We start from the raw sequence: 13,872 nt of genomic DNA, 5'->3' as shown, positions 1-13,872 counted from the left end.
TTGGGACTGTAGGCAAAGAGTTACATCTCTCTCTACGCTGGAGTACCAGCAGGAGCCTTAAGTCAAGTAAGTCAAGATAAAAGAGCTACTTAGTTTTTTTGTCTGTTTGGAATTCAAATATTAGTTACTGTACTTCCTTTGCAGCATTATCTTGCTTGAGAAAAGGGAACAAACAAGCAAGCAAAACTGGCTTAAAGCCTGCAATTAACACAGTAATTAGTTTTCATACTGATTAAATTGATGCCCTAGTAAATAGTTTTCAAATACAGAAAAAATCAAATTCCGCAAACCCAGAAATCAATATATGGCACTTGCTTACTTACATACTGACCTACAGGCTTATCAGCTCTCATTAGCTTCAAGTAAGGTTGCAGTTCTACTGGAAATGATGAAACAATTTTCTCTGGCAGCTTAGTCTCATTCAAGGGTTTTGTCTGATTTGTATTTTCTTGATTCGTTGAACAGCACCTGAGAGTAAGCTTTAGCTTTGGCAATACATAATTTAGAACTAGCTGCTTTTTGCCAAATAGGACATTGTAAGACCTAGTAAGCATTTTAGTGTGCTCTCAAAAGTACTTCAGGTTTGATAATTCTATATTGAAGTCTGTAATTCTATGCAATTCTGTATAGCTTGTGAACCTTCCTTTCCAGAAAATGTTTAGTAAAGAAACGTTTTTACAAAGACACTTGGTGTTGTAAGGTTACCATGCTCAGCAGGTGAATTAAGATGTTTGCAGGGTGCGATGGTAAGTTTTTAACACCTATAAGTAAAAGTTGTAATTAATATGTGTAGACATTCTGTCGATACAAACAAATAGTATTGAAGGCTCATGGGGGATGTTTTGGGCCTTATCACAGCTCTGGGCCTAATTTGTATACCCAAATATACGCGTAAAAATTATGAAAAAATTGTTAGAAAAGAAGTCAACAAAGTAGGCCAAGCGTGGGGCCACAGTTTTGTTTTCATACGGTACAAAATAAGGACATAATCTGTTTCTGCACAGAATTTTACCTGATTTTTTTCCAACATACAATGAAGGTGTTTAATCGTTCCCCAAAAAAAATTCTCAAGAACACATTTTTATGATAAAAATGACGTCAGATATTTTTATCACCTAGATAGAGAATTTTGATCAGCATTAACCAAATAGTGATTGTTTTAGTTCAAAAGTTTAATTACTTACAGAATGCACCCTTTTAATATCACGAAAGATATGAAAATACGAGCAATATAAAACTAAGAAAGGAGCAAAGATTAAACTCTAATTTTTTTAATAACAATTGAAAATAAAATTTTAGGAGGCAGATGTTAATTAAACTAAATTAATTAATTTAATTTAATAATTAATTAAATTAAAAACCATTCCCCTACCTCCTCTTTAAACAAAGAAAGTTAAAGAACAAACTCAATCAAAATCATAGATATAACTGCCTTAGAACATGTGGGGATGGTACTTTCAGACATGAGGGAAATGAGCTCTTTTAGGACCTCTACAATTTTCCTATTTAGTATTCAAAGAAGATATATTGGCATTGGGGTTACTGAACTATTGCACATCTTAAGAACTTTTATATTTTAATATAATACAAGTCTAAATGGCTGCCAACTTGCTTGTCTCCTAGAATGGAGCCTTTGGCTGAAAAATTCAAATACGTGAAGAAAGAAAAATTGGCAGAACAGCTTAGATAATCCTTTCTGACCTTGACCATACAACTTAATCTCAGATCACACGCCATAGGTTCTTTGTACATTTATTGTATACGATGGGTTTTCAATATATATTATATTATATTATTATTAATATTAACCAAGCCAGATGATGGTCCACACTTTCCATAAAAAAAAGTTAACTCCATAACACTTTTTTGCAATAGACTGAAATTGGCCACATAAAAAAAAAAAAACAGGATCAAACCAAAATACTGTACATAAAAAATAAAAAAAAGGATACATATACTCCAGAGACTTTGATGGCGCATAGGGTGTTGGTAGATTTACTATCAGTATTTCATTCCCTGGGTCTTAATTACAGAAACAATAGCAAGCCTGTTGCCCGACAATGTGGCAACAGGAAGCAGAACCTGAGCCCCACATTGACAAGCAGAGCATCAATCCAATGTGCTAGCACAGGTTATCCCACAAAAAATAACCAAGTCTAAGTGAGAAATAATTCAAATTACTATTAATGATTAGAAGAAAACTAAAATACTCATAAATTAAAATGAATAATAAAAATAAGGTACATTTGAAGATGTTTTCTTTTATTGCTATACTATCAGATATAAAACACAGCTGAAACTTTCAGAAATTTTTCTTTTTAATGCATTAGCATATCTGAAACAATAAATCTAGCATCACAAGTATAATACTCAATAAATATCACCAATATTTTCTTCTGTTTCAATCTATTCCTTTCAAATACATAGAGCTTCAATCAGTAAGCCATTTCAAAAGTACCAGCAGACATTTTCAAAATCTTTCAAATTCCAAGTTATTCACAGAATATTGAATATGGACTTCCTGACTGTGCTTCTACTCCCACTGTAAAGCTGTTGGCTATTAAAGAGGCTATCATGGCTAGCAACATTAATTCACCTGAATCCAGATAAGCTGGAATTCTCTGATGTTCCAACAATGTCCTTCAGTTCACCAGCAAGATCCATAATAGTGCCACAGAAAACAACCTCATTGACCTCTGGTTTCACCATATCTACAACCACCAAGGCATAAAATATAACGAGGTAGCAGTCAAACTAGCCAGCAGCTCCTTAAGCAATCCAATTAACCAAGGGATGAAGCCATCCCTTGGTTGTCAATTTGGGTTGGCAGCTGAAATATTCTTCGTAGCAGCTAAGGGTATAAATTTGAAACTTTCAGAGCCACTGAGGTTGCGACTAATTGCAATAACGAAGATTACTTGTGACTGCGGCAACTTGCGACTACAATTGTGATAAATAGTTATTCTTATTACTGAAGGTTAACCAATTAACCTTCAGAGATGTATTTAGAAAATGATTTCTTCCAAAAGCAAAAAAACCGCTTCCCCTATAATTTCTTCAAGGGAGAAAATGTTCTTTATTATAGGACTAGGAACAGTTCTGTGGTCCTAAGGAAAGAGGAGGAGAGGAGGAATAAATAAGTGGAACATTTAAGAGGAGGAATAATAATAAGAGGAGGAATAATAATTTAAGAGGAGGAACATAATAAGAGGAGGGGAGGAGGAATAAATAAGTGGACCCATTCCAAGGCTCTAGAACAGAGTAACTGAACTAATTAATACCTGAATGACAATCCATGTTACAAAAAGTAGTGCACATAAACAATATCTTCAGTAATGCAAATATCCAGCCTGGCATTGATGATTTTCTGCTCTAGCCTCGTAGTTTACTGAAGAAGATTATTGTGGAAGTATTGTCAATTCCCTGAGGTGCCACAAAATTCAACAAAAGAGTACAGCACCTTGTTTGAATGAGCAAAAATATCCAATAGTGATTGGCACATTAACAATATGCTTAAGTGACAGAGAATTGCTTATCCATTTGGGATCCAAATCATTAAAGTTGCCAGACATTATGATACCAGCATTAGGATACAAGGATTGTACATTGCCAGATCCTAATTTTATCAGATCCCAAATATCTCATGTAATCCATGGTTTTTCATTAGATTTCACAAAAAAAATTTTTGGGAGGGGGGGAATTTCAGAATATTTTTCAAACAGTTATATACAAAATAAACATGCCATTTTGTCACCATCAGACAATGAGAGGATATCATGCCAGCCATGATTTTTTAGCTATTTCTTATAGAGATTTACTTGCTCAAGTGTGTAGGGCCTGTACACCACCCTATTTTTGTCTATTTGGGGTAAAATGATTAGGTAACCAAGCAACACATAGGTGGTCACTCATACCTAATGGGGGTAATGTAACTGGGTTACTGCAATATTCCAGACACTTGCTAAAGATGCAATCTAACATATGGCTACCTCTTCTTGGCACATTAACAATTGGCTTAAGTGACAGTGAATTGCTTATCCATTTGGGATCCAAGTCATTAAAGTCACCAGACGTTATGATACCAGCATTAGGATACAAGGATTGTACATTGTCAGTGCAATTTAGTAAGCCATTTACAATGTCTTTATGATAATGGCCATGGGGTGGATAGTAAACAACACATATCACCAGTGATACCACTTCCTTAGGTAGCCTCTTAGTCCTGAACCACAACCATAAGACTTTGAAACCGTGTTTATTTGGTATATTGCTGAAATTGAGAACTCTGTTTTTTATAGATGATCAACAAATATATCAACACCACCACCACGTTTTACTGTAATGTCATTAGATGTCATTCTTGGTTTGAAATAGGTATCCTATCCATCAAATGCAACATACTCTTCAGTTGCAGACCATGATACCCAAATACCCCACCATCTATTTTATATACAGAGTTATTGTAGCTGAGTTTGCATCTTTGCCCTTAATGGGATAAAGCTTCTGCATTACTTTGAGGTTATTTCCAAACTGATTTCTACACTCTAATTATAGATTTTTAGTTGAGTAGTATTTGAGGGACCTTCTATAATTCTTATTATAGGTATTTCTCTCTGGGTATTCTCACCAGCACCATCTTCTTTTTCATATAGACTGGCACGCCATCTATTGTGCTATTTTCATATAGCACCATCTTTTTTGCACCGGTGTATCTGTTTCTTCTGAATAAGTGAAGTCACATAGTTGCCAAATACTGCATAGCTGCCAAATTTAGACAGTATATTTTGCCATTTTCGGCGATATAATTTGGGCTACATTTTTCGGAGATAGCCTGTGCAGAAGGGAGCAACGACAAACATCCAAGAGGTCATATAGTACCAGTGCGACTTTTTATCCTTAAACTGCTGGGATAAGGTGATTCGTGTGTTGCACTTCCCATGGGTCTTATCTACCGCTAAATCTTTAAAGCTTGTAACGCCAGTGTTGCCAAATTGAACTGAAGGTTTGCTGACAAAATCTTTGCCAAAATAAATAACATAAATATGGTAGAACTTTGCCCACGTTGCAAGAAAAAAGTAACAAGAGCTCAAGGAGGAATTCAGTGCCGAGACTGCTTAAAATGGCTCCACTTTGGTTACGCAGGTCTTGCGTATAATAAGGAAGCTGCTGACAAACTCCGAGGACAATGGCAATGCTATAGTTGCAAATCTTCTAGCAACGACCAATATAAAGCAACTCCTCCACCAAAAGCACAAAATACTAGAGGGACTCCAAGAGAAGAATCCACCAAAAGCCAAGGTCCCTTGGTAAGCCAGCCTACAAAGCCCAAAGAGATTCCTTTGGGCACTAGTTTCCCAGATAACAACACAGAATGCAGCTACTGTCACAAAGATGTCGACATTACCACCTCTTTCCTCTGCTTTTTCTGCAACGAGTGGGAACATGCCTCTTGCCAAGGTATAAATGCAGATCTCGTGCTGGTCATCAAGAGAGAAGACAGCGAGTGTCTCCTGTTTAAATACGAATGCCTCTCCTGCTCCAAGCGAAAAGTAGCACTTCTACAGCTTCAAGTGCAACAGCTAACAGAAGCTCAACCTCACAGACCTCATGAGGCAACACCTTCGAATCATAGTGAAAAACCCTCACCTCACGACATCCAGCCGACAATAAATGCAATTATTCAAGGTAGAAGTAGAAAAGGAATTAAGAGAACAGAAAAAGATGAATTTTGTAGTCATGGGGCTGCCTGAATCTACTGCTGTCAATGAAATTACACAGGTTGTCAAATTGACTCAAGAAAACGAGCTCGGGGCAAATATCACTGAAGGGGAGATACTAGAAACTGCCCGGATTGGAAGACCAAAAGAAGATGGTAGTCCACGTACTTTGTTAGTTAAGCTAAAAAAATCACAAGAGCTTGAGATGAAAAGGCAAACAATCCTGAGGACAGCTCCAAATCTAAGAAACTCATCAAATGAAGAAACTCGTACCAAAGTATATATAAACCCAGATCTCACGCCCATGCAGAGACAAATGCTCGCCGTGAAGAGACAACAGAAGAGGAATACCCGCAACCAGTGCAATCGTCAAATGGAGATGCAGAGCCATTGGAGGCGAGGTAAAGACTCCAACGAAGAGCAACGGCAAATATGAAGTAGAATAACCAAAGCCAAACAAATGCCACCATCCTTCAAGCCTAACAAAAAAGCTACTAAAGTAAAAACACTAAAGATATTATATTTAAATGCTGATTCACTACCAAACAAATTATCAGAATTAAAAGTAGAAATTGCAGCAAAGAACCCAGACATAGCAGCAGTGATTGAAGCTAAGCCTAAACACTGTCGATATCTCCCAACTTTACCGGAGTTGGCCATCAATGGCTACAAAAGCCACACCTTGAACATAGATCAAGAAGAAGGTCGGGGAATTATTTGCTATGTCTTAGACAATTTATCAGTCCAGAAAGTGTAATCAAAAACAAATGGACAGGAAATTATTTGGCTTCAGATATCAAACACAAACCAAGCAACTCTAAATTTGGCTGTAATATATAAAAGTCCAAATAGCACAGCCATGAATGACCAAGTACTCTTTAAAGATATTCACACAATATGTCAAAGATTAACAGAACCAACTCTCATAATTGGAGATTTCAATTACCCTAACATAGATTGGGACCTTCCACACCTCCTAGAGCATAGCGGGTCACCCTCACAGAGGGAATTTCTGAAGATAGTGAACAATAATTACCTAGAACAGCTTATTAAAAAACCAACAAGAATCTGAGGAAGCGACAAGTCAACACTACTGGACCTAGTCCTATGCAGTAATACGGAACTAATAAAAGAACTTACTATAGGTCCTCCTGTTGGAAAATCGGACCACGCTACAATTTACTTAGAGGTGATTATAAGTTGCAAAACTATGAGAAAAAAAGAGAGGTGGATGTATTCAAAAGGTGATTACAATACCATGCGAACGGAGCTAGAAGTTTTCAACTGGACTGAAATACTAAATAACACAGATCTAGTAGATAGCATGTACAGAAAGTTTGCATCCGTAATCATACACAAAGAAGTATGTACCAATAGTCAAAATATTTAAACAACCGCCTCTAAAACGAGACATCCTTGACCTAATAAAAACCAAGCAGCAAGCCTGGGAGACACTCAAGCAGACTGATACCGAAAGTAATCGTAGAAATTATTGCAGAATCGCCAACAAAGTCAGAAAAGCCACTAGACAAGAAGCAAGCGAAAAGGAGAGGAAAGTAGCCGAAAACTCAAAGATCAACCCCAAGGCGTTTTGGAACTTCGTGAACTCAAAAAGAAAAGAACAGCCGGTTATTCCCGATCTTAGAAACTCAGCAACAAATTTAACAATCAGTGACCCAATAGCTAAGGCCAACCTACTAAATCAGCAGTTTTCCACAGTTTTCACAACAGAGAGGGACAAAGATGAAAGTCAAGAGGAATGTCAGCCACTAGACGCAGGCAAATTTGAAGAAATAGAACTGACAATACAAATGGTCTACAAAAAAATAAAAAATCTAAACCCTTACAAATCAGAAGGTCCAGATGGCCTACATCCTAGAGTGCTCAAAGAGCTGGCACAAGGAATTGCAGCGCCATTGCACTACATTTTTGTCAAGTCACTACAAACAGGGAACCTGCCTGACACATAGAAGCAAGCAACAGTGATACCCCTCTTCAAAAAAAAGCAAATCAGATCCAAGTAATTACAGACCTATCAGTTTAACCTGTATCACATGCAAAATACTAGAATCTTTACTCCACAATAATATATTACAGTACCTACTCGAAAGGAGCGTCATTTCACCCACACAGTTTGGATTTCTCGAAAAAAGATCAGCAGAAAGCCAACTACTTGTTGCTACAAACGCCTGGAGAAAAAATATGGATAGTAGGATGCAGGTAGATATTTTATACTTAGATCTCAGAAACGCCTTTGATAAAGTCTCACAAAGTCAACTTCTTCGAAAACTAGAGTCTATCGGTGTTGGTGATACTATTCTAAAGTGGGTTCTCAACATCCTGAAAGGATGATCTCCGCGAGTGAGACTGGAGGGATATCTTAGCAGCAATGAGACAAAAATCACAAGTGGAGTGGTTCAAGGTAGTGTTCTGGGGCCTTTACTATTCAATATTTACATAAATGATCTCCCAAATAACATAGATTCAGAGATACTGCTTTATGCAGATGACACAAAAATCTTTTGTGCAATAACAAGCTTTGAAGATACAGAAATACTCCAGCAAGACTTAAACAAAATAGCAGAATGGATGAAAAAATGGAGCATGGAAGTGAATACAGAAAAAAGTTGTCATATTTGGCTAGGCCCAAAACACATTTCTCGGCACTACTGCTTTGAAGGACAACAGATACCTATACAAGAAGAAGCCTATACAAGACAGTGACATGACTTTCACCAAGCACTACAAGTCAATCATCTCTAAGTCATCACAAGTCTTGGGAATTATTTGAAGAAATTTCTCTCTTACTGACTCAACACTGTTTTCTATACTCTTCAAATCGTTAGTGAGACCAACGATTGAATACGGTCATACAACAACCAGACCATTTTTTCAAAAAGACAGCAATGCAATAGAAAAAATCCAAAGGAGGAATACTAAATTTGTTTCATCACTTAGAGACTTGTCATACCAAGACCGTTTGAAAAAACTGATGCTCCCAAGCCTCTCATACCGATTTTTGAGAGGAGATCTTATTGAAGTATACAAAATATGCAACAGATACTACGACAACATCCCTCCAGAAGAGATAATAACATTCAAGAATAATAACCTGAGAGGTCACGAGTTTAAGCTAACTGAAGAATGTTTCAGAAGAGATGTTGGGAGATGGGCATTCAGCAACTGCATTGTCTCCGAGTGGAACGCACTACCATCAGACACTGTTAACTCAGATTCAGTCAATGCATTTAAGAACAAGATTGACAATCATTATAGTGATAAAGCATTTGATTATTTAAATTTTTGTAGATAGAGGCGCAAGCCTGTTTTCGCAATATATTATTATTATTATGATTCCCAGATGCAAGCAATATCAATAAGTTTATTTTTCAAGCATAGTTCAACCTCTCCCATTTGTGATGGGGGGAGGGTGAATTAAAGGGTGATTTTTATTTTGAGTGAGAGGTAGCAGAATTAAGAGTTTGAATCCCTTGTCTATTTAATGAAATCTGAAGAGTTTTGTTACCATCTCTTAAAAACTAAGGAGTATGAGCCTAGAGGAATCTTACTCCTCTGTATCTCAGATTCCCAACTGAGCATTTCCTAAGGATCATAAACAATGGTTTTATTTTGTGCTTACATAAAGTGAACAAATGACAATGTTTGAATAGCAATATAGCAAAAATACATGTGAGGCATCCCTGGATACTTTCCTAAGACTAGATGTAATTCTTATATAAAAATGAGAATGTGCAGAAGACGACTTTCATAATCAGATGCTATTTAGATTTAAATAAGAATGCACAAAAAAACTGTGATTTATATGACACTTACATGTAGCTTTTAAGACTTTAATTGACTTCAGCCAAATAAGTATGATTACAAAAAAAACTCTAGATTTCTCTTGAGGATATAATTGTGCAAATCTCCTCTTGGATAAAATTAGGCAATAGCCTGCAAATAGGTACTGCAACATATCTTTTGCAAGTAACCATTACAAGTAGCAATTGCAAAATTCTAGAGTTGGTTCAAAAATGATTGTTTTTCTAAAGGTATAGTTTTTGCTGTTATACAAGGAAAACACTTTTCTTAGTTTTGCATGAGCCTAGACTAATTGCATGAGTCTATGTAAGCCAATGTAAGGCTTGCATCAGCCTTACATTGAACAAATGACAATGTTTGCATAGCAATATAGCAAAAATACATATGAGGCATCCCTGGATGCTTTCCTAAAACTGGCTGTAATTTGCAAAAATATATACTTGTAACAAACCAACAGGTTTTCTTAACCTCTCGTTTTAGGAAGGCTCAAAAAAAGCTTACATGTTTAGATGCTATTTATATACAAATGAGAATGTGCAGAAAACTTTCATACCCAGATGCTATTTGGATTAAAATAAGAATGTGCAAAAAACTGCAATTTATATGACACTAACATGTAACTTTTAAGACTTTAATTAACTTCAGCCAAATAAGTATGATAATAAAAAAAACTCTGGATTTCCCTTAAGGATATAATTGTGCAAATCTTCCCTTGGGTAAAATTAGGCAACAGTCCATAAATAGGTACTGCAACATATCTTTTGCAATTAACACTTGCAAGTAGCTATTGCAAAATTCTAGGGTTGGTACAAAAATGATCTTTTTTCTAAAGGTGCAGTTTTTGCTGTTATACAATGAAAACACTTTTCTTAGTCTTGGAATACATTGGACATTTTGTTCATATGTGATCTGAGATTTGACACTAGTATTTTTGGGAATGAACAGGGATGAATTAAGGGCTTTACACTGCAGTGTTGAATTTGCTTGCCAGCACACTGAATTGGTTTGAAGTTGGGAAACTTGGAAAGCATGGCTTGAAGGGTGGGTGAATGTTTGATTTCTGTAAAATTCCAACCCTGTAGGTTATTTGGACTGGAAGATTGGTGGAAGGCTGGCTAACATTGGTTCTTGCCAATTTCTGCAGGGTTTCAAGAGCAGGGGAGGGGGGCTGGTATGATGGCAAAGAGATGTGCATTGGCTGATTTAAGACAGGTAGCATGAGGTTCAAGCTCATAAGAAAGACTGGATATGGCTGTTTTTGGCAGCCCTGCATCAACAGAGGTGCATTCTTTGCTCCCTGTTTTTTGTACGTTGGAATTCAGTCTTGGCAAGTAGCTTCCTCATGAGATGTACATTATGACACATTATTGACCTACAAATAAAGTGAACATACCACTAGATACCATTTTTTATGCTCTTTCTGAATACAATAATTGCTTTTCTTGCAAAATCAATTTTAAGCCATTTTAGGACCCTTGAAAATAATAATTTTATTCTATATTTATAAAAATGGGTCATAACATTTTTTTTCAAATGTAGTATTTCATTATAAACCGATTTTGTTAAAGTTGTATAACATACAAATATTTATTTGTCAAGATTAAGTTGAAAAAAAAATCAAAAACAAATCCGCTCTGTTTTCTTCTTATTCTGTTTGGCCACTTAAAAACTGCCATTTCACCAATATGTCAAAAATATCAAACCTGACAGAAGAAACATAGTGGATGGAACAATGGAAAAATTGTTTTGAACTTTTTATCCAGCTTCATTGTGACAAATCAATGCTTGTGGATTATATGATTTGAACAAAATTGGATTTCATAATGAAATAGTAAGTTTGAAACCAATGTTTTAACCCTTTTTATACCAGAAAACATAGAAAGAAATTATCATTTTCAAGGGAACAAAAAAGCTTAAAACTGAATTTACAAGAAAAGCAATTATTATACTTAGAAAGAGCATAAAACTGGCATCTAGCAGTATGTTCACTTTATTTGTAGGTCAATAATATGAACTGCTCAATATTTACCAAAATTTCACCAAGAAGGCAGATAAAAGGCAGGAATTTTTTAACTACACTCACATTGTGTCATACTTTAGTAAAATAGGGACAGTCCAAGAAACTGTCTCTATTTTACTGGAATGCTGAAGAAACTTTGTCTTTCCTAAAGAGGTATTTTACCCTTGTCATAACTCTACATTGTTACCTATGTTTCCTTTTGAGAAGCCCCTTGGCTAGAACAGTAGCTTTTTTGGTAAATTTTTGGCAGTTCATATTTTTGACTTATGAATAAAGTAAAAATACTACTTGATGCCTTTTTTTGGTCAGAAATGAATTTTACCTCCCCCCTACATATACCAATTCAGGGTATATATTTGCACATTAGGGGAGGGGGGTGGTTAAAGGTTATTTCTGATGCAAATGAGAGGTAAGTTTAAACTCCCCCTTCCCCCACCCCTAATATGCAAATATATACCCTGAATTGGTATATATAGGGGGGAGGTAAAATTCATTTCTGACCAAAATAATTATTATATTTGTAAAGAGCATAAAAAAAGGCATCAAGTAGTAGGCTATATTCACTTTATTTTTAAGTCAATAATAGGCTATGAACTGCCAAAAATTTACCACTTTTTTAGTTTATATATATATATATATCCTAGTCTAGAGCAGAGGCCTAGCACTGTCTCTTTTTCTTATTAGGGTTCTGTCCTAGAATATCACCATAACCTTAACCATTAAGTAGCATTGATGAAGTAGGCTTAGTTGATAACAATGATTGAAACTTTCAAAAATCAAGATAATTATCTGCCTCTGAACATGGGTGCCCAAATGGGGGGTGGGGGATGGAGGGGGCTCAAGTCCCCCTGGCTGAATGATGCTGCCTTATATTTTTGTTTTGAGATTTCAATTATACATCATTGGAAGTGCTGATTAGACCAGCTAAGGGTATAAATTTAGAATTGTGGCTCCTGATAAGGAGACATGTTAAGAATACAATTCTTACTTTAAAATATGTATAATGATCCTAATTAACATATTATTCATGGGGAGAGCCATCATAATCATGCCTGTCCTATAGAAATCCTTCTTTTACAAGCTTAAAAGAAAAAGTCAATTGGACCCACACCGGCTAAGACACGATGCATTAATTGGGAAATTACTGATATGAATTGACAGAGAAAATGTTCTGTGTAAAGCATTCATTCATCCCAGTCACTTTTCATTCTGTTTTGTTTTTTTTACAGTGCAGAGGCAAAAATGAAAAGTGTTGATACAATCTCACCTAAACTTAAACTAACAACAATTCAAAATCAATGGACTCAGCCGGGAACTTGTCCATTGAACTCGGCCAGGAACTTGGTTGGAATGAATGATTATAAAAACAATTTAGCCTATTATAGCAGCAATTTTCAACAGACTTAAGCATTTTGTCAGCATGAAGGTTTATTGTTGACTTTTTCTTTTAAGCTGGAAAAAGAAGGATTTTTAGAGGAAAGACTTGATGATAAAGGTTCTCCCCTTGGATAATATGTTGGTAAAGTTCTACAAAATCATATTATTAAGTTAGGACTAAAGTGAATACACCATTCAATGCCTTTTTTATGCTGATTACAAATATAATAAGCATTTCTATCAGAAATGAATTTCAGCCCCCCCCTATATAGACTATACCTAACCTAAACTAACCCTGAATTGGCATATATAGGGGGGGGGGGGCTGAAATTCATTTCCGATAGAAATGCTTATTATATTTGTAATCAGCATAAAAAAGGCATTGAATGGTGTATTCACTTTAGTCCTAACTCAATAATAGGCCTATGATTTTGTAGAACTTTACCAATATGTTATTTAGGATCATTAGGCTATACATATTTTAAAGTAAGAATTGTTTTCTTAACATGTCTCCTTATCAGGAGCCACAATTCTAAACTTATATCCAGCTAAGACCCACCCCTAAAAATCAGCCTATGGGCACCAATGCCTCTGAAGCTTTCACTTATCTAGCTTGAGTATAGCCTATCTTTAAAACTAGGCTATTAATAAAAGAGTATTTCCATAAAGAGACTGTTTCCCTCCTTCCTTACAGAGTCTTTTTCAAGCTATGCATTGCTCCTGAACGGTTGATTCAACCGATTCAAACCTTTTATAGGCTACAAGAGAACCCCATTTCCACTGGTCTTGCTTTAAAAGCTTGAAATATTTGCCTCATATCATGCACTGTAATTTCAAGAATACGAACAAAATTTGGAAGTAGTATATGGATGATGCTCGATGATGCTGCGATCCAACAGTATCAACAAGTGTGTAATAGCATTCTTGAAAAGATCC

At 35.8% G+C, this 13,872-nt stretch overlaps 1 protein-coding gene across 4 annotated transcripts in view; it reads right to left on the bottom strand.

Annotated features, from left to right (window-relative positions):
- Coq2 (ubiquinone biosynthesis protein COQ2, mitochondrial) overlaps nt 1-13,872 on the bottom strand; it is a 43,196-nt gene extending 29,324 nt beyond the window's left edge. The window contains exons 1-2 of one of the 4 annotated variants that reach the window (XM_089101976.1): nt 13,784-13,872; nt 332-761 (exon numbers count right to left, since the gene is read on the bottom strand). In XM_089101976.1, the coding sequence (XP_088958102.1) occupies nt 332-554 (223 nt within the window). In that variant the 5' untranslated portion in view covers nt 555-761; nt 13,784-13,872. Of the gene's footprint in view, nt 1-331; nt 762-13,628 lie in introns of all 4 variants that reach the window. The other 3 variants (XM_089101975.1, XM_089101974.1, XM_089101973.1) reach the window with 3 other exon arrangements.

Source organism: Artemia sp. Qi Xiang Cuo, chromosome 16 (genome assembly GCF_049724085.1).
Source record: "Artemia sp. Qi Xiang Cuo chromosome 16, ASM4972408v1, whole genome shotgun sequence".
NCBI classification, from domain to species: Eukaryota; Metazoa; Arthropoda; class Branchiopoda; order Anostraca; family Artemiidae; genus Artemia; species Artemia sp. Qi Xiang Cuo.
Note: the sequence above shows the minus strand (reverse complement) of the source record. Positions and strands in the feature narration are given on the sequence as shown.